General features: G+C 40.1%; 1 protein-coding gene and 1 long non-coding RNA gene across 2 annotated transcripts; both read right to left on the reverse strand.

Moving 5' to 3' along the window:
* Nucleotides 1-1,648: 1,648 nt before the first annotated feature.
* On the reverse strand, nt 1,649-22,458 carry LOC146491652 (major facilitator superfamily domain-containing protein 6-like). Its single transcript, XM_085151640.1, has 7 exons — nt 22,177-22,458; nt 18,675-20,178; nt 13,794-13,891; nt 11,626-11,787; nt 11,362-11,460; nt 10,310-10,596; nt 1,649-4,848 (listed from the first exon to the last, which is right to left on the reverse strand). Exons 2-7 carry the CDS (start codon nt 20,174-20,176, stop codon nt 4,624-4,626), a joined length of 2,373 nt encoding a protein of 790 aa, XP_085007766.1. The 5' UTR covers nt 20,177-20,178; nt 22,177-22,458; the 3' UTR covers nt 1,649-4,623.
* On the reverse strand, nt 14,007-18,668 carry LOC146491653 (uncharacterized). Its single transcript, XR_014872411.1, has 2 exons — nt 16,442-18,668; nt 14,007-16,347 (listed from the first exon to the last, which is right to left on the reverse strand). It is a non-coding gene; the product is annotated as an uncharacterized LOC146491653 (long non-coding RNA).
* Nucleotides 22,459-23,701: the final 1,243 nt, after the last annotated feature.

The raw sequence follows: 23,701 nt of genomic DNA on the forward strand, positions 1-23,701 counted from the left end.
TTATTTGCATTTTTACCCCCTCCTCCCATTAGTAAAATAATCAAGTTGCAAGATGCAGTAATGACCAACATACACGACTCTCTTTGTTCGACTAATTGGAAACGTCTGCAGGTCAGCACTGCAGTAATTCCCTGCAATTTTCAGAGACATGTCAGGGAACAGAAGAGCCGGCCTCTTCTCGACCTTCCGCGCCATTTGAATTAAAATGTGTGGCATTGTTCTGCAGCTCGCGGTCATGACACCTCAGAAGAAAAACAACACCATTATACTGTTCATTATTAAGGACCACGCAAGACAAAACAACAACAACAGCATCAACAGCACCGGGGCTGATGAAATTTCTCCACGGATATCAGACAGGCTGAGCGTGCCAAGACGGGTTTTGATTTTATTATTTCTTTTTTTCTTCCTTTCCTTTCCTTTTTTTTTTTTTAAACAACAGCACATAGTCTAGTTTTTGAGGAAGCCTATTACTGTCCTCCCACACACACCCATCAGTAGCAGGCTCACCACGACCTCAATAACCCTCCACACACATATAGAGGCTGGCAGAGTCCATTTAAGACTCTGTAAATGCACCAGAGCGCTACTGCCATCAAGTGGCTGCTTTAGCACACAAACGCTGAGCACCAGTGCAGAAATACCTCCGTGTGAATCCTGCACACTTACACAGATGAACTATGAAACATTAAAGTATTTAAATGAATCACAACTCCCCTCATTTAAATAAAAAAATAGTCATATAGATTACACTGGAATAATGTGGGCTTTTACCTTTGGGGTACTTTTTACTGGAGTAGATTTCTGAATATACGTTTCTACTTTTACTCACGTGAAACCTACTGCAATAAAAATTGCACTCATTTTAGCCACATTAAGGCATGCTCCTTAGAGGAATGTTTGGTTTTTCAGGTGATGTGGTCTTTCTGGCTTCATCAAAAGGTAGATCATCTCCAACTCACTCAGGGCGTCAGGTCAGCAGCAGATGTTGAGGTGATGGTTTTCAGCCGGATTAAGTGTGGCGTATTCACTCTAGGTTGGGATTAGCTGCTTTCGCAAGACGAGGAGTTTTTGTATCGTTGGGTCTTGTTCATGAGCAAAGGGGAGGTGTAAGTTTTGATTTACTGGTGGAGTTATAGTGCTGTGCAAAAGTCTCGAGCCACCCCTCATTTCTTTATACTCAGACTTTCCTGTCATTGTTTTTTTAAAGCAGCCTTGAGCAATGGCTCCAGAGGTCTTTTAAAGTTATTCTTTGGACATTGGCTGCTTTTCACTTATTTTCAGTCCAGTCCTTTTACCCGACCAGTTTCAGAGAAATGACTTGTTGATTGTTAAGCCGTTTAACACTGACCTATGAGTCATTTAAGTATTTTTAAGGCTCCTAACTTAACAGACATTCACAATTTGACTCACTCTCCAGTTTGTGTCTTTAGAGAAATTTGGGGCTTATTTTCATATCTGGTTTTTGATTCAGTGCAGTTCATATACATGAACAAAAATAAAAAATACCCCAGAATATTTCAAATTACTCAACACCAAACACACCTGTGAAAGAAAAGCAATATAAGGCTTTGTTTTTAATAAGAGAACACACTCATTTAGATCAAGTTAATTACAACTGGATGATTACTGTAATAAAGGAGTGATATTGGCCTTTTCAAAAAGTCCTTTAATTGACCGCACATCATTACAGTACATCGAATAGCTTCGTCTTTAAGGCTTTCCTACACATACGGCACAAAAACACTCAATACTGAAAACTATTTGGCATGAAAATAAGGAAGCAGAGAGCGTGTCAGCTGTTGGCAGTGTAGTGTAGCACAGTAAAGGGGTCTTTGCTCAACATCGCATCATAAGAAGTTAGAACAATAATGATGATTAAGAAGTTTAAAGAGGCACTTCTTCATCACAGCTCCTTCAGTGAGCTCTGACGAGAATTAACAGACTCAGCAATTCCTCCCGTGAGACTTCAAAAATCTGATTTGTCAAGGAGCAACAAAGGTAGAGGATGTAGCGTCTTTATGTGGACCAATTCTGCTTTTCCTACATTTTTGCATCCATCTTCTGTTCCAGTGGCCGAAACTCACGTTAAACATGGGCAAAACGTATGTACAAGCAACCCTTTTGAGCCGCAAACTCCAAACGCCATCTGATCAGTTCTTATAATAGTAAGAGCAGACGTCCTTACAGATTGTCATCCCTACTGGGGATACACTAGGTTTGAGTGTGGGATGCTGCAATGTCTTCAAATCACATCAGGAGTGTTTTAGAAATGTAATCTTCAGGGTCTTTTATTTTGAAACTTTATCTGATTTCTATACCCGAGCATAGAGACACTTCTGAAACACGTCTACTGGAATCAAAGCGCTTAAGTGAGTGCAGTGTATTCCCAGGCTGGTCAAAGGGATGAAGTGAGACCCATTTTAATATAATACGGATTATTTTGAACTGTGAATCATACAAAGCTACTCTAGTAGAGTCTAAGAATGAAAATATTCTTGCCATTTCCAGCTCTGTCCATTTTTAAGGTACCACAACAATTAAGGAATTTGAAAAATACAGTTTTAAGTATTACAGAGATTCCCAACAGACAGACCACAGACGTAACCAAATTATTGCAAACTTATGTAAAAAATACATTAACAACCAACAGTACTTGTTTTTGTAATAAACAGTTTTTCAGATAGTTCTTCTAACCACATTATAGTTATATCAATGTCAACTGTCATATGAGGGGCAAAGTAATTTACCATCCACCTGAACGTGACGGAGCTCGTTCTTGTTTTCCTTTACGTCTCGGTTATTCGCTTTATTCCCACACATAATAATCTTGCAAATAATACGGTGCCATTAACTACCTGAACTGTAATTATATTTCATGTGGTTGCCTTTTCATTAACCTGAATCATTCTCATTGTACAGTTATGGTTACAGACTGTCTACACTCGGATTTTCAGTCGGAGGTTATTTTACGCTTGAATGAATTAAACCCAATTTTAATAAGCACCAGTTTATATATTTGCATGTCAGAATCAGAAAAGATCGCACAGGAGAAATCATCTTGATATTTTCAAGAAATTTCACAAATTAATCTGGAGACAGACATTTACTCACGCACTGTGAAGGTGTGCCGTCACAGGCTGTGCGTACTATTATTATTTCAAATTTTTATCACCAAGGTATTAGAAACTATTTTGGTCCCGCAATTAGCAGTTAGTAAAAATCAAATTTATTTTATTCTTATACTTGTCCCTAGAATCACGTTCTCTTTAATAAACTGTATGTATTTTTACCTATTTTACTGCAACTAGATTTGCCTGATTTTTATGCACTTTTTCACCAATATATTTGCAGTATTTGCAATTTGATTCATTATTTTATGCAACTGTTTTATTTCCGTTTCCTTTTTTTTGTGCACCAGTGGAAACGTAGGGGAAGAACACTAAAAAAAAAAAAAAGACAAAACTTTGGTGAAAGTGTGCACATGTAATGTATAATTTACTGTTTGTTATTTACCTCTAAATTTACATTGTTGTGCCTCATCATGACTCTACAAAGACAAGGAGAAAGGAGAGGTCATTTCTATGAGGAGGGAAGAGAAAGGTGACCTTTTTTTTATTACAGAAATCTTTGGGGATCGTAGAAAGAGCTCCAGAACAACAGACATTAGTTAACTTTTAGAGAAACATTAAAATGATACATTAACTTAAATGGGTTAAACTTCCCCAAGAAAAAAATAAACACTGATTTTTAGAAAAGCAGGCCCTCAGTAGAAAAGATAGCCTCTGTTTTATGTGCATTAAAGAAAATGTTTCCGATTTTATTTATATACTAAGTAATCACAGGTTGAATTTAAACTTGTTGTAAAGCTTTTCTGTTTGCTGTATTTCTCATTCAGTATGTGGTAGTTTTCACGGTTAGTTACTTATGCTGCTGCTTCAAATTAAAAGCACTCAGCCAGACACAACTGAGAGGCTTTTATTGTGAATTTAGCTCCACACATTCGAAGCGTGGCCATGAAAATGATCTACGGCACATTCAGATTGGGAACTCTTGTATTACAGTAGAATTAACAAAAAAAAAATAAAAAATCCCTGCCACAAGTTAAAATCCCATGAAGTCATTTGTGCTGTCGTCCAGTCAAAGCTGCACGTTGTATCATTACTTCTTTTAAAAACACTTCAACAGTTTTCTTCCCATTTTAAACGTAAATTAAGTTAAATAACATATCAAGAGGCACATTTACAAATGAAGGAATTTCCTTCACAGTCCACCGGAAGGTGTTGCAGTGCGCAGAGATCAGTTTCAAACCTGCTGCAAAAACCATCCATTAATGAAGTTTAGAAACCACTCCACCTCCAGAATTAAACCATTTCCAGCTTGCTTCCAGTATTCAAGGATAATCCCCCATTTTACGATCATATGTACACACTACACTAGCTTTTAGAATAATCTGGACACACAGTGTTTATAAACTGCAGAGGAATCACTTCACCACACAATAGGATTTTAACACTGAACTGGAGGACAGATGAACTTGTTTAGACAGGTCACTTTGCAGTAATGAAACACACCACGGTTAAAGCCCTCTGTGTGTGCATTCAATAGTTTTTAAATGAATACTCAATGTGCGTTTTCTTCTGTGAAGACCGGATTGTCTTTGGGCGCTCCTCCGTCTGACGCAGGGTGCGTTTGGTCTTTGTCAGAGTCTGTGTGTGAGGTGTGGGTGGTGTCTGCTTGCGTGGGAGTTTCCGTGGTGGATTTCGGCGGGTGTGCGCCGTCATCGCTCGAGTTTCTGTGCGAAGTCGCCACCGCCTCGTACTCGGCCACCGCCCGCTCATTAGGCACCTAGCAACATGAGAAACAAAAACATTGAGAGCGGCTGGCAGGAAGCCAGTTGAACATGTGGCACAATTGCCGAACAACAGTTTAGGTTACATCTGCTAGATCATGTCTAACTGCTTCCAACAAAATGCTAGCAGGAAAAACCTGCCTGAGCTGTTACTAGCCAACAAAGACATGGATACAATGGTGCTAATGCTAACACTAGCTGTTTACATAACGTGTTAACTAAGACAAGTATTTAAGAATTGGGTAACCTTCCCTGAACTTCCTCTGCTACTCTGACTGCTTCCAGGTCATCTTCAGACCTCAGCTCTCTCGTCCTGGCTCTGTTCCAGGCGCTCTAAGGAGCCTGCGCGGTGGTTAATGAATAAAAAGATTTCCTGCACTGTTAGCGAGGCTGCACGACCGCAACCGACACCTCTGTGCTTAAATTTGAAAGATTTGAACCAAATTTCAACCTCGATGAGTTTCTCGAGTGATGTTAAAACTATTATATAGAACATGTCAGTACTGATGTTGTTTCTACATTTTAGAGCCATAAGCAATGCTCAGTGTGTTCAAATATGACTACATTAGACATTTATTCTGACTCAGGAGGAAAAAAACTAGAAGATGGGTCTGGTACCAAAATGTAGGTAAAAAAGAGACCCTTCAGATGCTAAAGACCCTTTAAAGTTTACCCGAAACTTTAAAGGGTCTTTTTTGATATTTTCTCTGTTAAATCATTGGAAAACAGATCGAACCTCCAGGGTACCAGTTCTGGTTCCTGTTCCTCTGCTGGACACACATTACAATGTTGTCATTTAACTACAGATGATGCTTTTCCATGAGATCAGATTTTTGGCTGTGGATGTAAAATTGATTTGGCTTCAGTTTTTAAAAAGGGCATAAATGGGTTTTTTTAATAAGTAAATCTCATTTACTTGAATGTATTACAAATTGTGCATCTGTATGTATATTGAAGGCCTGTAACTCACCAAATAGTCATAGTATACGTAACTTCATTAAATAGCCTGAAGTTATTGTACAAAAACGACAAAAGTGGCTCCTAGATGTGAGCTTGTGTTTACTCCCAGAGCTTACTGCAGTGTTTTACAGTTTCATAACTCCAGTATTGCAAACAGACTCTCACTCCCACACTATTTAACTTGTAAAAAAGACATTGACTTGTAACTAAAAATGCTAGCCCTTCATCTGGCAAAGAGAAGCTGTCTTAAATAAGAAGCAGCTGCAATCACACAGCCACTGAATACTGCACACAGGTTTAATGTAACTTAAGTTTATCAAGGACGGATTAATATAATTTAATGAAATGCTGTCATATGATAGTAAACATTGTGGAAAAATGATTAGTAGCAGCTTTAAACCTCCCTAAAAACCGGTGAGGATACAAAAATGAACAAATTTAACTGCATTAAAAAAAGGATTAATATATTAAACAAAGCTAGCTTTTCATTATAAAGTAAATATATGTCTACCATATGTTTCCCATTATTTTTAACATCATTACTGTTTGTTTTCGCAGATGTGGGTGTTTTTTTTTTTTTTTTTTGCAGTTTTACAGATTTTTTTTATATCTGTTTGTAAAATATTTTAAAAACTGTTAAAATTGAATTTAGTGATACAAAAGCTGTTATAATTTTCATCCTACATTTGTTTAGCAGCTTTAATGAAAATCTTGTGTTTTATCCCCTTATAGGGGATTTACTGCTCAGCATGGCTTTTATTTTTTTATTATTTTACTGTGTTTAAACTAAACTCAGAGCAAAGTTCAGCTACGAGTCTTATTTAATCTTCAGATCAAATTGATTAAATAAGACTCTGACAAAATCTGATTTATGTGCTTGCACGGCTGCTACATTATGGAAAAAGAAAAAAAAAAAGATATGCTCATTTTTCCCATAGCAAACATTACATCATTTCATCTGCAATTGTAATTATTAACTTAAACATTACACAGTTATTGTGGTGTAATCGCAACAAGGAAATGGGAATAAATTTAATTCTGTTTCTCCCCTCTTTTGGATAGTATAATTCTTCATAAAAACTATATGCATGGTGATTTGTTTTTATAACTCATCTATCTGGATACTAAAGTTAGAGACAGCACATCCAAGTAGTTTATGCTGTGGTTTTGGTGAGTTATATTCCAATTAGTCTGTCACTTAGCACAATTAACAGGTTGTGTGATGCACCCATATAGTCTATGGAAATAAAAGCTTGTTAGCATTAGTTGAGAAAGCAGTGTTTCACTGTTTGGCCAAGATGCCAACATTGAGTCCCAAAACAAACAGGTGATATTTATGTTTTGTTTTGTTTTTTTTTCATTATTTTTATTTGAAAGGGACTGTCTACAATACTAACATAAATGTTGTTATTTGAGCCACTGTACTAGAGTTAGCTTAAAGCTCATTTGCATCTGCCATACCTTGGCAGGTCACATTTTTACCTACTTTTATGGTCACACAATAAAAAGTCTAAATTGCTTAAACAGTATGTGAGTGAAAATGCACCAACGTTAAGAAAAGAAGCATGCGATTTTTATAACACAAGAAAGAGCTGCAAAGCAAAAAAAGAAGGCAAATTTTATTTTATGCATATCATCTTCTTTTCTCAGCAAAGAAAATGAAAAGTATTTTTTTAACTATGAAAATTATTAAATGCATTTTGGCCAGAAAGTCTATAACAGTTGTGTTTTAAAGATATATTATATTTAAAAACAGAATATATTGTTTTGGGAAATTCTGCAGACACCAGTAGTGCCATCAAAGCAACAAAAGACTGAAGTAGCTGCTTTACCGAGCACAGATTATCTAAATACCTCATCAGTCAGGGGTAAAGCTCAGAGATCAGCTCCCGGCCACAAAAGCAGACCTCAGACCCCGCCCCCAGAGGGTGGGGTTGGAGGTGACATCACCGGGGAGAAACCCATACATGTAAGCGCATCACATGATGTCAAGAGTCAGGTGTGGGCGGTTCACAGACACACAAAGACGTACATGCATGTACACGCCCACAACCCACACATACACAGGTATGCCTGAGTCACTGTTATCACCCCATGCATGAAAAAACACACACACAGAAAATCCTGAACTACACCCCCACCTCACAGACGCACACACACACACAGTAGTTTTCCATCAACCTTTGCACGCAACACCATCTCACCTTTCTTCAGTGTGTGTGTGGGCAGCCAGTCAGGAGGAAGTGTCAGATTAGTGAGTTAAAGCATGAAGAAGAGACATTTCAGACACAACAGATGGAAACAGTGAGTTACTATTACACAACGCCTTGTAATACAGCAGCTACAGCGGCATGTGGCTATTAAAAAAAATTACACACCGTGTAAAATGTCCACAAATCAAAAGCCTGCCCTGATTTAAATCGTGCTGATGTCTATAACGGACCAAGCTCACTTCTAACCGTTTTCTTATTTCTATACTTGTTGATCAGTCTGATTTGTTTTTACTCCTGTTTGGATCGCCAGTAAATTCATCATCAGGAATATCCTCTTTTATCCAGACAGGCTGGCTGCTATTTTTAGATCTCTTCCTGAAAGTCCCCGTCTGACCACTTACACACTACAAAAAGCAACTCGTGCCTCGGGCCGACCCGGATTGCATCTAATAATGAATGCCAGGTCTCGGGCAGTTTTCAGCTTAAAAGTCAACAGTTCAGAAGCATTAACGCTGGCGTTTGGCTATGTTGAGTTAAGGACTGTTCAGTTCTCACAAAAACAACAGGGTATAGCAGATGGTGATGATAAATCATGCAGATAAGATGCTGCTGGTTTGAAAATGTGCTAGAACAGGAGCAAAGATCACCCGTGAGGGGAAGAAACATGAAAAAAAACATGAATAAATAAAACAATCAGCACAAGAAGCTCCGACAGGCTTCAGACTTTTAGGTTCTTGTGAGTTTTTAAACATGTAAACTGATATACAGAAAATATAGTTTTGAAATTTGCACTGTTAAAATTTTTATACAAGTTAATTCTATAAGAATTCGGGACCTGGACCCTTTAGTTTCTTTCTTTTTTTTCTCTCCACAACGTTTCTAATATTTACGGTAAAATAATTTTAATCTGCACATCTTTTTCCTTTGTTTTCACAGCAGTCAACGTATGCACACAAGAAACACACTGACCAGTCGTATGCTTTGTAACACAGAGCATGTGTGAAAACAGAAACCCTGAGGAGACGAGCTGCAGAAGTCTGAAGAAAATCAGGGAACAGGACATAAAAGAAGTTGAAGCTAAGATAGTCTTTTTTTAAACTACATTAAACTAAGTTCAATTAAAAAATAATAATTAAAAGGTGTAGTTTTAGTTTTGTATTTTCTTGACCCTCCAGGTCAATGTGAAAATTAATAATAAGCACTGCTGAAAAACTGCTGGATTATACTTTCTTTGTTTTATTTGACAGCCAGTTGCTGGCTTCATACAGACACCCATGTCCAACTGTTTACTTCAGTTATACTACTTTGAATATGCCTGCTGTAGGCTCAGATGCACTTTAACAGGCTGATTTGGATGATAATGACAATCCTTTTGGTTTAATTCTTGAGGATCAAACCATTTGAGACCAAAATTGAAACCCAATTTTTCTGCTCAGATTTCTTTTGGACTTTTTAACCTGGGTTTAGCTGTTAAAAACACTTTCAGTTGAAAATGAGTTTGCTTAAACATTTCATCACAACATTTAAAGTCAATGTCATGAAGCTTGGATAACTTTCATTAGTGAACTATAGGACACATTTGAAAAGCACAGACGCAGAATTTAAACTATATTATGGTGGAGGAGGTGGTGGAGGAGGAGTGAGTCCATGAAATGAAGACCTTACTACAGCGGCAGCTGATTGGTGCTCCACTATTTATTATCACTAATTAACATCTACACGGCTACATGCAGATCCTGCCTCGCCATCACAACAAAAATGATCTACTTCTCTGGGAAACACATATTTGTTATATGGATGTCAAATTCTCAACTATGCAATCACTGATTTTAGTTTTTCTTTAATGTGGAAATCTAAACGCTTCAGCTCACCTCACTGCTGACAGAGCTGTTGCTACATTTAGCCACTTTTCTGACCCGTTTTGCTTCGTCTTTCCTAAAAAGACTGAGCTAAAAGTCTATACACTCTCTGAAGCCTCTATACTGAGGCTTCAGAGAGTGACAGACCTGCTGTGGCTTTTAGATTCTGTCAGTATAAAGTACCTTGAGGCCCCTGATACTGCAATATGGCGCTCTACAAATAAAACTGTATTAAATTGACTGCAGAAGACAGAAAACTGTTCAGGAGAGTCCCAGTTTAATATTCCCACAACTTGAACCAAACATAACATTACTGTAAGTCTTCCGAAATGACTAGTTCTCACATTTTTAGTTCCTAAATCAGATTTTTGTTTTTCTTTTCATGTGCTCATGACTAAAACTCTGCTTGGCTACTGTCTGTTCACCTGCAGTGGGTGAGGGTCTCGAGTGCTGTTCTTTGCCAGGCTGATCATCTCTTTGATCTGGACGAAGGCGAAGGCAATGGTGACCCAGGGGGCACCGGAAAGCATCCAAGCCGGCCTGTTCGGGTCCTCCTGATCCTCCTGATGTTTGGTCTTCCTTATTGGCAACAAGGGAGCCTGTCGCACTGGGGCCGGGCTGCCGTCGGGGGCGTGACTCTGCACCAGGTCGATGGTGGCGATGGGGACTGGACTAGAGGGCACAGGAATGTTCTCTGCTAGCATTTTGTCCTCTGGAAGAAGGTGCAGAGGGAAGAAACACGAAACGACAGGCAGAAAAATATTGATTTTAAGGATCTGAATGTGTATCATGTCACAGCAAAAGCATCAGTTAAAACAGTTTGTTCTGCTAATCTAGAGCAGGATATTCCAGACATACTTTTCCAGTTTTTCCTCCACCTCTCTTGGTCACTCTCCAGAGCTCATGACCACCGGTGAGGGTTATAATGTAGACCTACTGGTAAATCAGGAGCTTTCCTCTCGATCAAAGCCCTCTCATTACCACATTATCTGTAAAACTGCACCAATCGACGTGACTCATGAGCATCCTGACACACTTAGACCCAACCCCGAGGGACAAACCCAGCAAAAGCAGTGGAAACATGACCAGCCCTGATTCAACATCCGGCTCAAAATATCAACAGAAAGCACAGCTTTTGTTTACTGCGGATCACGTAGTTTTAGCTTTAATTTTTAAGCTGCTCCTTTATCCACAAGGGGCTAAGGTCAAGGCATTAGTGTTTCCTCCTGGGATCAAACCAGGAATCTTTCACTTGTTAGGCAAATCTGTACACCTCAACACTATGGAGCTACTTTTCATCGATTTCCTTTTAGAAGGTGATTATTATGCTGTGTTCTTACACTTCTTATTAGACAAGATTAGTTAATGCTTTTCTAAATATTGCAGACACTATAAACCTGCAATCTACTTAGTGACATACAAAACAAGCCTAATGTGCATATCTGTGATCTTGTTTATTTGTATGCATTTTTCCCACCTTTGCCTTCAGTGTCTCTGGTCAGACACTGGATGAAGGAGAAGATGAGGAGGATGACGAGGGAGGCCATGCCGATTCCTCTGAACGTCTCTGCGGCACCTGCAGAGCAAACAGAGAAACCATTAGCAAGGCGAACTCATATTTTTCCTGTGTTTCCTACCCTAAAGCAGCTCAAATAAAACCACTTACACTACACCGGTACTGCATTTAAACATTAGCCAGTGTGCTGCACGGCAATTTCCGCCTCACATGCTCGTTTCATACCAAAATAATTGACGAATACTCCTCCGACCATGGCTCCGCAGCCGCGGCCCAGCCCGAGGTGCAGGCCCTGCAGGATTCCCTGTGCCGACGTCCTGAGAGCCGGCGGGACCGCGGCGCTCAGGAAGGAGATACAAGCTGCCCAAACTGAGGCGTGGGTCACACCTGGAGGACAAACAGGGTCATAGCTGAATCTAAATAAACTCAAGCATCCTGACGTATTCAATTAACTCCAACATCTCAGCTTTAGAGTCATTACATCAGCAGCATGTGTTGAACATATACAGGCAGAGCCTCTGAAATTGTTATGTTTTTTAACAATTGGCCAGATTTTCAACTTAAAAACACTTTCAGTTGAAAATGAGTTTGCTTAAACATTTCATCACAACATTTAAAGTCAATGTTATGAAGCTTGGATAACTTTCATTAGTGAACTATAGGACACATTTGAAAAGCACAGACACAGAATTTAAACTATATTAAAGCTACTAACACCCCTATTAGCAGCATTCATATTAGCAGACCTGCATGAGTGTATGATATTAAACATGCAGAGTGTTGCCTCCATAATGCATTTGTGTACCTCGCAGCATTAATGTTCACACATTAAAGCCTCCTCTTAGACAAAGAGTGGCTCTCTGTGCTGCCTCCAAACTCCAATCGAGAGTCAATAACCTGCAGATATTGACTGCTGCATTCTTTCTTATTTATTTTTCTATTGTTATCTATTATCTAAATCTATTTCTAATTCACCTTTTTCTTCCTGGCCCTTGAGCAAGTGAATTGCTCTACTGTGGGATTAAAAAAAAGTCTATGAAATTTTGGCTTTTCATGCATTGCAAGGTCAAATATCACAAGTTAAATTTTTTTTCCTTACTTCTCCACTGCCAAGTGTCAACCATTTGTGGACTCTGGAGAATAAATAAATGCTGACATATATGTTTAATTAACCTGCAGTGACAGTTTTATTTCTTCACCTCAGCTCAGCTTCCTCTCTGCAGACCAGCTAATCGCATCAAGGTAAAAAGCAGGCTGCCTCAGCCCTCCCTGTTTTTACACCGCATGTGTTGCAAATGCTAAATATACTTTTAGACTTTTTGTGTCATTCTCAGTGTAACGCTGGACCAGCAGGTGGAGCAGTCAGAACTGAAGCCCCGATGCAGCTTTCACGTGTTTATTCTGTGAGGCTTAGGTGTTTTCTCAGGGCGGATGTCTCATGCAAACCAGTGAGCCACAGAGAGCAGCTGTTCACTGCTCAAGTCTTCACTGTAGTTTTATTGTACTATAACTATTAAAAACAGAAAATTAAAAAATGTAAAAACATAAAAACACAAAATTAAAAAATAAAATTTAAATAATTATATTTACGAAAACACAAATAAAAAAATGGAAAAAACTTAAAAATATAAAATGTATATTTAGTAAAAAAAAAAATGTATGTACAAATCCGTGTTGCTGCTAACTGTGCCTTTAGTTTCCACTAACTGTGAATCTGAGCCCACAAAGGAACTGAACTGACTGAGTGAAGACTGAAAAGCTCATTAATGTGAACATCAGAAAGACAGAAGACAGATTACTGCTAAGTGTTCTGTAAACCGCAGCAGCTCCCGAACAGGAAACAAACCGCTCATAAACAGGACCTATGACATAATATAATCAGTTTTTTCCTTTTTAAAACTGATCAGCCCTGTTTTGAGAAAGCTGCTGCTTGCACAGAAAAGCCAGCGTTCATTATCCGGGCTGAAAAAAGTGACACATGGTTTGCAAGTTTGCATTCGACTGATTTGTGACTCAGAGAAAGAGGACTTTTTCTCTGTTATTTTAAAGTCTGGCAGCGCCCTGCACATGTGCTTTCTGACGACACCTCTGTTAACATCCTCTCTGTATATTGCAATGCTGCTACAATAAAGGAAATAACATAGAATAATACAGATCGTGCGGTTGAGAATCCGGGCCGTTTCCCTTCCCTTCAGTTTTTTTCTCGTACTTTACAGCTTTCTGTCATCTGCTGCAGCCCTGACAGCCTTCTGCTAACCAGCGATACTGCAGGAAGAGAAACGCTGTCTGATAAGGCGCCATGCTGGACAAACAAAGCCATTTCCTGGCCTGTCCTGTCCTCTGGGTCCTGAAGTCCCAATACTCCCTGCAGACACAGACAGAGAAAGGGTTACCTTGAAGGATCTCCATGGGCAGGACGATCCAGGCGTTCTCCAGGTAGGAGATGTACAGGTAGCGAGCTGTGTTGCAGGCCAGCCCGATGTACAGCACTCTAAGGAAGGAAAGAGAAGAAGCATGAGACTTGTTGCAATGAATTACCAACTCAGTCCTGAGCTGTTGTTTCTTTGCTTTAGTGATGTTTGGTAAGACTGATATGCATTTTTAAATCCTAATAACATCTTTCCAAGGACTGAAGAAATGTCTTCAACTGTTTCTATCCTGTAAGCATCCAGATTCTTAGTTTTACTGGAAGTATGACCATTAGGATGAACTGGTTGTGATAAGGCCACACCTTCAGTCAGTATAATCGTTCATCATTTGAATCTTTGTTTAAGCTTTGCTCTCTTTTTTTCCACATCAGCAAAGACAACAAATTCATCCTGTAACTAAAAATTAGCAACAGTTTGTCTGGATCTGCTTGCCTTTCTTCTTAAACCCAAACCTGCTGCAGTTTGTTTATCAGACAAAAAATATTTTGTGCTATTTAACTGTTTCTTTATTGCAATAAATATTGAAGTTATGACCCAATGGTACACAGCATAATGCTGAAAAACTGACAAACACTCAAGCTGGTAAAAAGTCTTTAAAGTCAGCTGATTGATTTATTCTGGTGGTTTTTTGTTGCTACAAAAACAGGAAAAAGTATTTTAGTTATATGAGCCTGTATTTAACTGTTCGCCTCGTTAATCTTTCTGCTCTTCTTCTGTGGTGCTGTTCGTACCCGTCAAGGAGGCTTTGTGCTGCTATTTCGAGAACAATACAGCACAACACGCACCGAGTTCATCGCGCTCATCACCGGGATTATTTTAATGTTTGTTCATCAGCTGAAGCGTTACTGAACACACAGACACACTCTGTTCTTTGGGTGTGTGAACACTGAGCTCGACAAGCTCTCTCGCTGAAAACAACGTTACAGGGAAAAGTCGTGTTGTCAGCATTTCCCAAAGAAAATAACAACGAATGAGAGCTGTTAGGCCTGATAGGAGATTGGACCGTCAGTCCTGGCAACCTCTGGCTGATGGGGAAAAATGTGTATCCCCAAACTGGTTGGCCGCCTTTATTATGAAACTAGTTATAAAGAGCGCGCTGCACCAAAAATCTTGTTTCGATTGCTTTGGTTACGTGGATGACACCAAATAGTCTGCATTTCAAAAACATTTCAAAGAGGCACAACTTTTATTTATTTGCATCTCCTTGTATGGGTCGCTTCATACTTTTCACAGCTTCACGGTCGCTTAGAGAGTAGTTGGCAAGTTTTTGCAGGCAAGTCGGCATCTTCCATGCAAACTACAGGCAACCACAGTAAACTGCTGGCAACCAAAGCAATTACAAAGAAGTTTTTGTTGCAGCACCCTCTTTGTGCGCAATATCGCCTCCAGACAGTAATGCATTTCCTGCACATAAGCACAGGGATCTAATAACGTTCAGCGCTTGCTGCAGTGGTGCAGAGCGACTGACCAACATCTGACCTGATTAACATTTAGCGTCTCTCTCTCTCTCTCTCTCTCTCTCTCTAAGAGCTTAGAAACTGACTAGCAAACCCAGACATGTTTTAAAGATGTGAACTTGGAAGTATTAAAATGAAGAAGTATGAATTTTAAGTTGTGATGATGTTTTCAGGCTGCCTTGTTGTCTGATAATGATCTAAACCTCCAAAATATTTCAAGTGTTACAACATAGCACAGAACAGAAACTTTAAAAATAACAACAACATTAAATACATAAAGCTAATATTTACTGCACCTCTGTTTACAATGATTATCTGATTTGGTGTGGTGGGAAACTGCGATAATACTCACAAGAAAGATTCTGGACATTACAAGTTAAGTCTGTCCTCTAAGATGGACTCCATTAAGTGCTAAACTGAGCACATCTGAGCAGTAGCAGATGGTCTCTCTGTGCTAACAGGTCGGTTTAAAAGGGTCAACACATTAAACCTTCAGCCTGAGGTCACTTATTGACGTGCTCTCATCGGTTAAAATGAAAGGAAGTGACCACCAGAGAGGAAGCTGCTGCTCAGACGTTGCAGTGAAGCAGGAAGTGTGCTTACTAGACTGAGTCACATCCTGAAAACACATAGGAAGATGAAGGGCGTGTTTGCATGAGACTGAATATACACACACAGAATCATTAATGCAAATTAAGAGGAACCAGACAGCCTGTGGGCCTGTAAAGGCTGTAACTGTCTTCTGCTTTCAAAAACAGGTGAAATGTTCTCATTGCTTTAAAATTCATAAAGGTTTCAATGCACATGAACAGAAAGGAGCTACTGTTAATATATTTAACCAGTGTGTCCAGATTTTACACATATAATGAAATAGTAGCACAGCAAGCTGCTTTTGATTGGCTAAAATGAAACATGGAAAATGATATTAGGCTTCACAGCTTCAAGAAGCAAAGATGACTTCCAAAAACATTTCTGCTAATGCTTCTAGTCACTTAAAAATTTACCATCAGCTCTGAAAGTGAACTAAAAGTCCCCACTGTGATCACAGAGAAAGTTATGGTCTGTCACGTCAACGCAGCCGCATGGTGGCCAGCAGAAGTTCCCAAGGTGCCAATTCTGGAAAGTGCTTACAAGCGTGGACATCTGTCATAGGACTGTATGAAGGAGGAAGATGCTGATCTGATCTGAGGAATGAGTTGGATCAGAAAAACGACAAACCGATCCTCAAACAGCTGAAGCTCTCCCTCTCTATCAGCTTCCTACTCCTCGTCTCATGTTGATGTAAAAATTTGAAAACTATTGGTTTTAAATTGCAAAGGCTGAACAGAAAACACTGCTCTACAACATGTTACAACATTTAAAATCTGAGATAGTGAGCAGCTGGATGGTTTTTCATCCTATTGTTGCTTTTTTCCCTGTTTGTTGACATTTACGGCGATGATGTGCCCGATTTGTCTGTCAGAGCCACTGAAATCAAACAGCTTCTGACCTGTGTCCGTGTAAAAATCCCCACTGATGTCTTGCATAAGCACCTCTTCATAGTGAGCATTCCTGTTCAGTTTATTTAGATTTTTGCTTCTACTTTGAAGTTAAATCAGTCTAAATATTCCCCAGTTTTAATCTTCTAACGACATTACTGCTTTCATGCCCTGTGTTTTGCTCATGTACTAACTTATATTACATGCTGTATTTTTGTTATTCTAAATAAAGGAAAAGTGAAATGTGTGTAGTTTAAGATAATCAGCAGCCTTGAGGGGAATAGAAATACTCTGAAACATTATGAATAAAAGTTTCGTTGCTAACTGGAGGTCTGGTAACCACAGTCAGTCATTTCAGTTAGAGTCCCACTATTTTCTTTTTGCCAGTGAACAGGTGAGTAAATTCTTCTCTTTCGTTTTACTTTTAGAGGCCTCAAAGGACAGAAAGTACTCCACGTCTGACACCAGAGAAACGGTGCTCATCATTCATTATTCAGTTACATTATAGACCTTGTCTAGATTCTACGACTGCCTCATTTTGTCTGAGTAATTGCTGCATGCTCCCAACTATCAGTGGCTTCGTACAAGGCTTTTGATTAATGCGAGGAACAGAAATATCAGCATGCCCAGCAGGTGTATTTATTAAGTACTTCAGATAAATTTGCTCCATCTTCACCTTGCGTAGACTTGAGAGCTCTTTGAAAGTCAACAGCAGAGATGGATCTGTGAAATCTAACCCCTTGTTCTCAGATGTCGAAGCTACCCGAAGGGTCCGACCCTGAATTCAATGGCCGCATTGTCCCAAAGAGGAGCGCTCACTTGTCACGGCTCTGACACCAAACACAGCGAGGCGATGACTGAACAGTTTGGACCCACCATTAATGCTATGAATGCACAGTTTAAACGGTTGATCAAGAGTTTTTGCTTTTTAAAAGTCTTTAAAGAAAGCATGGAAGTTCTTTTTTGGTCATTTATTTGAGAAGATGGATGTTTTTTAAACAGCTTACAGATTTCTTTGATTTTATGGTGGAAGAGTTAGATCAGAGGCAGCTGAACACGAGGAAAAAGGAACTCATGCTCCAGCAATGGTAATACAGATGAACTGGCTCTTTAAATAATCCAGAAGGAGAGATAGTACTGTGTATCTAAGGGGGAACATCACCTATGTGAAACCTGACAGCATGATAATAAATAATTAGTAAATAATTCATTAGTTCATTAGTTAATTACCAGATGTTTCTGTCTTGGTTCCCATGATTATCAAAAACAAAAATATTTGGGACAAAAAAAAGTCAGAAAAAAAGTTCAAAGTAAACGTGATCTCCAAGAAGCCTTAACCCCTTAGGACCTGGCGGCCACATATGTGGACATCACATTTTGGGTTGTCTAGACCAAAATACGAAATTTTGCTCTAGAAGGGCCTGATATCCACTTACGAGGACATTATACTGCCACTGTTCTATCAAAATTATAACGAATGTCTTCATATGTGGATCTCATTTATTTTAGGTAAAAAAAAAAAAAAAAAAATCTGCTAATTCTTTGTTTTTACATTCATCATATCCCAATCAGCCCAAATAGCAAAGAAAAATTAAAAAAGCATGCCATGAATGAGTTTGGGTCTTAGGAGGTTAAGGAATATCAACACAGGAAGCAGCTAACAGCAACATACAACAGAAAATGTCAATGACAACAAGCCACACAACCACTGACGACGCAAAGTGTGCGCAAGCAACAACCAATGAAAGTGAAGGATACACTGGCAGTGAGAGAGTGGTATTACGGTTAGCCAGGCAAGTGGAACCCGGGATGCTCTTTAGCGACCAACTACCAGCTACTAACTGATGTGTGATGAGAAAATCTCTGTATATGTAGGAGGAGCTTTGGTGCTTTGTAGTGTTTGCTCTTACCTGATGTGTCCCACGAGCTCGATGAACTTGTGGCTGGTGAAATATGCAGCGAGCTCTGAGATGTGGCTGAGGACGGAGCAGACCCCAAAGAGCGTGGTGGTCCCGCCCAGGTCCTCCAAGTGCCAGTACAGGAAGCTGAAGACGAAGCCGTAGCCAAAGCCCATGAACCAGGCGACGAAGAGGACGGAGCTGTAGCGCACGCTGCACAACAGCTTGAGGAGGTCACTGTAGTGGAACTCCTGGGTGGTGTCGGGGTTGCTGGGGGTCTGGTCTGAAGCGACTGACTCCCTGTCAGTGTTCGCCGAGTCATCCACCACCTCTGGAACTTCCTGCTGGTATTCACCGCCTTTCTCAAAGTAAAACTGAGTGGCCACAATCAATGCCACACCCATCAGAACACCAAAGACAATGAAGGCGAGCTGGTAGTTGTGAAGACGAAAATCGGGCACAGCGCAACCAGTGCCTTCGATCGCCACGGTGATATGAGTGTGGTCAATCCAGATGCCCACCAGCAGCATTGCCAGACCCCAACCCAGAGAGCCCCACATCCTCTGCAGGCCGTAGCGGTCGCGGGCTTTACCGAGATACTGCAGGGTCACCGTGTCCACGATGGTGACGGCGGGAGCGCTGAAGAACTCGCCCACGATGATGACAAGCAGGATGAGCAGGAAGATGGACTCCACCTGGTCCCTGTTGTAGATGATCTGGTACTCTTTCTCAGGTGCTGGAGCAGAACTGGTGGTGGTCTGCAGAGTGGTGTTTGGTACAAGCTGGGTGGTGTTTAGTAAATTAAATGGAGAGTATGTTGTGGTTATGTTGGCATCCACACTACGTTCTAGCCTGTGGAGCACGTGGGAATGCTCCACATGCAGCTCCAGTACGTTTCGCCGACTTCTGGTGTGGTTGGTGGAGTTGCTTGGTTGTGTTACGTTCTCCTGAGGCTGGACCGTTACCGCGGGCGGAAGCGGCGTGGTGAGAGAAGCTCCCTTTTCCTCACATATCATTTCTGCAGGTTTGACAAACCCGATGCCGCAGTTGAACATTAACCAGCACAGAACAGAAAACAGCAGCACGACTTTTCCTTTCTTGAAACGGTCCGCCACTACACCCCAGAAGGGGGCGCTGCAAAATTCAATGAAGTAGCGGATGCCGACGAGCAGCCCGCTGCGGCTGGCTGACATGCCGAGCTGCTTGTAATACACGGCCAGCAGGGGGTGCAGCGAGCCGTAGGCGGCATAGAAAAAGAAATAGAAGACTTTGGAGATGAGGAGGTGGCTGTTGATGCGGAGGCACGTCCTCTCACAGCAGTCCATGGAATTTGGCTGCGAGGCCGCCACCGCTGCCGCCTGATCATGTGCCATGTCAGAGCCGGGTCCTGGTGGCGCTGTGACAGCCTCTTGCTGGGCCATGGAGAGGGTGTTGAATGGCTCAGCGAGGACATACTTCCTCTTCTGCTCCTCCTCATCATCTGTCAGGATGGCAACCTTGTCGTCAGCTGGCATATCTGGAAGATAAGAAAATGAGGGTTAGGGTAACGCCACAGTAACCAAATGAGGCTAAATTCATCCTGTAACTACTTCACTGTGAGACATCATTAGTAGTTTCCTGCTAAAATATAAGTTATACCAGAAATCTGCTAATAGCACCCAGAAATAACCCAAAAGATTAAGAGAAATGTTTTAATATTAAATATTTTTAAAACAGAAAAAGAACATTGTGGATAACTTGTTTGACTACGAGAGAAAACAATAAAAAGAGCAAACCTTGATTACAACATGTCTTTGTCTTTCTGTGAAAGGGCTGAGTTCTCTGGAGACTTTCCAAAAACAATACTTGTCTGACTGTGGCCAAAATCAAACAACCGGTATAAATAGATGTGCCTCTGGAGGAACATTTAGGCAGTTCTGAACACTGTAGACAAGCTGCTTTAAAAAAAAAAACCTCATCTATTCAGAGTGGCATTATGGAATATTAACTTAAGGATTACGTCTTAAACAGAGCTCCTAACCTGAACCTATGTTGGGTAATATAATCCAGATTATGGCTGCCCTCTGCCACCCCTGTACACCATCACCAGGTCCTCCTGTCTTGGGAAAGCCAGGACCATCACCGGTAACCCCTGCACCCCACCCACCACCTGTTTGACCGGTTGCCCTTTGGTAGTCACTCAGGTCCCACACCTCCAGACTCACAAACAGCTTCTTCCCCTAAGCCGCTTGGACTGTCAGCTAACACCATCCCCCCGCACCCCATCCCTGCACACTCACCTCACCAGCCATGGTCTGAGTAGCCCTCATCATTCAGACCACTAACAAATGGACTCTATACTCAGACCAAGTCCTTTGCACTACTTCTATGCACTTTGTTCTCTAACATGTAGTCATTTTTGATCTACACCTGGTGTCAAATACAACCAAATGGTAAAAAGCTATCAAGTAATCTGGTTCCAGATGGGACAAAAGTCTCACAGAATCTGAATTTGAAACTCTCCTGGATGTTTTCTTGATTACATAATCTACAGATTAAGAGAGTCTAAATGCAGCAGGTGATGGTCTAGATCTAGTCTCATGTGGTCCAGGAGCCAAAAGAAAAAAACCCTCTATAATCACATTTTTGGGTTACAGACATGTCTGAAACTGTTTTTCAAAACATTTATTGAAACGGTTTGGTAATAAATGATGATCCAGATTAGAACAGTACCAAGGTAGTGGTCCATGGGGTAGATATGGTGTTGTGAGGTCTACATGATAGAAAAACTGTGAATCCAAGCATTCTGAGGTTCAAAGAATCTGATTCTGTGTTTTAAATGGCCCTGATGGGTGCTAGGTAATATAATCCATACTAGAAGGGGCTAAATGTGTAGAGTATGGTCCAAATTGGTAAAAAGCAATGAAATCATCATATTTCTGTGTCACAGTATTCACATATACTAAAATAATATGTACACTCTCCCTTGTCCAAATTAAATGAGTCTAAATGGACGAGTTCCTGGTACTATAATCCGACCTGTGTAACGTCAGTGTTTGTGGATGTACTTTGAAGGTGCTGATATTTTGTTTTTATACAAAGACGGCCAGGTTAGACTCCCTGACGGTCCCTAAGCCTTACTTTGAGATCCACTTGTGTTTCGTGACAACAAAACTGAAAGCAGAGCAGCAGTCACCAATACAGATATTTCAGCAAACATACGACCTCTGGAGGTCCTCAGACCTCCGTTTGTAAGCCGTCCATCTATCAGTGATGGTCTCCGCGGAAGTGTCAGACATGTTAAACAAAACTACGGGTTATCTAAATTGTATAAAACAAACCAAAGTCGGAACGTTTAAGGGGCAATTTAAGGAAGTGCTGGCGCTCATTTAAACCGGTTAAACACAAAGGAAGTGTCTCCGAATGTCAGGACTTCTACCATGTAACCTAAATTAAACGTTTTAAACATGTATTTCACGAGACTTAATTTAAAATAAAGGACAAATTTAAAGACAACGCAAACTAATGTTCTTACCTGCTCAGGTCACCGCTCCCATTAAACTATGACTGCGCAGTTTCTCTTCAATTTTCTCTCTTCTCCTGCGGACATTTTTCACAAAAAACGTTCAAACTACCGCTTTTATTTTCTGTAAAATATTTATAGTCTCCGACATAAGTTCATGTTTTAATTCGGGGGGAATTTCAGGTCTTTCTCGTCTCCGCCTGTCTTTGTATTGAGAACAACGGCAGCTCGTCAAACCGGAGCTTCCACCTGTCCAGAAAACAGAGACGCCGCGGTCAAGCCCGCCATTGGGACCTCTACGACAACAGGCCGAGACTTCCAAAATAAAGCTCATGCGTATGCGCTACCTTATTTTGTTTTATTAAATTGTATTTATTTTTAAATTATTGAATAGTTTGGACTAATTCCTCTCAGAAATATAAAATAATAACCTTTAAATTAAATTTCACAATTAAATGAAAGACTCTGAATAAAGTTAATTTTTGTTTTTCTATAATTTACTGTTTGTTTTGTTTTTGAATTATTAAGTCTAAAAAATGTTGTAATCTGTTCAGGTAACACATAATAAAATTTTACCATAAGCACATTGGTACAGTATTTAGAAATAAGGGGAAAACACTTTAAAATTAGAAATTAAAAATTTCTTAGTGGATCTTGGGGAAGAAATTGTTTTAGAAAAGTTAACATGTTCGGTTTTAGAAAGTTTTAAAAAAAACATTTGTTCATTTTATTTAACAAAAATGTTGCTACTTTTGTGGGTTTTGAGAGCCTACTTTTTTGATGGCACCGTTGTGCTTTTAAGTTTTCGTCACATCCGGTAGTTGCCTGGTGTAAATTCTGGCAACTTGATACCACAAAGCGACTCCGCCTAAACGTCTCCAGTGCCTCAATTAAAGGGGAAAGTGCCATTAATCGCAGTCAAAACATACAAAAACACAGCAATAATTCATTTTTAAAGAGACACAGGCAGTTCAAAATGACTGTAGGACTCCCTGAAGGCTTATTAGTCTACAACAATAAAACATTTTTCACCATAAGGAGCATTTTGCATCTTTCTTGTGATCAATATCAAATTATTATCCAATAATCATACAGAAACTCTCTTGTTTAACGCACTCATGCCCAGTTTTAGAGGAGCTGTAATCAAACCTTCCTCTTTAAGAGGCTTCATATTATAATTTAGCTGTAAAGATCATGAACTGTGTAAACCGGCTCTATTGTTAAGTCAGAAATGTTCCTTCATGATCACCATCAAGTCTGGTGTCATGTCGTTTTCCATTTTTCTTTGTGACAGAAATTAATTGGTTCAAACACCGTGACAATCAATAAGATGGAAAGGACTTTATTTGTACACCTTCTTTGCATTACAGAACAAACAGAGCAAATGCACAAGAGCATAATTCATGCCGTATTTAACAAAGGTGTACAGACAAGTGGGTGAGGACTGCTGGCTTTAAATACAAGAGCAATGAGAGTTCCTGGAAGGCATCATAAAGTTACATCACCAGGAAACCACACACTCCACCCAGCCGCTTGA

The sequence above is a fragment of the Neolamprologus multifasciatus genome, chromosome 23, assembly GCF_963576455.1.
Source record: "Neolamprologus multifasciatus chromosome 23, fNeoMul1.2, whole genome shotgun sequence".
Classification (NCBI taxonomy): domain Eukaryota; kingdom Metazoa; phylum Chordata; class Actinopteri; order Cichliformes; family Cichlidae; genus Neolamprologus; species Neolamprologus multifasciatus.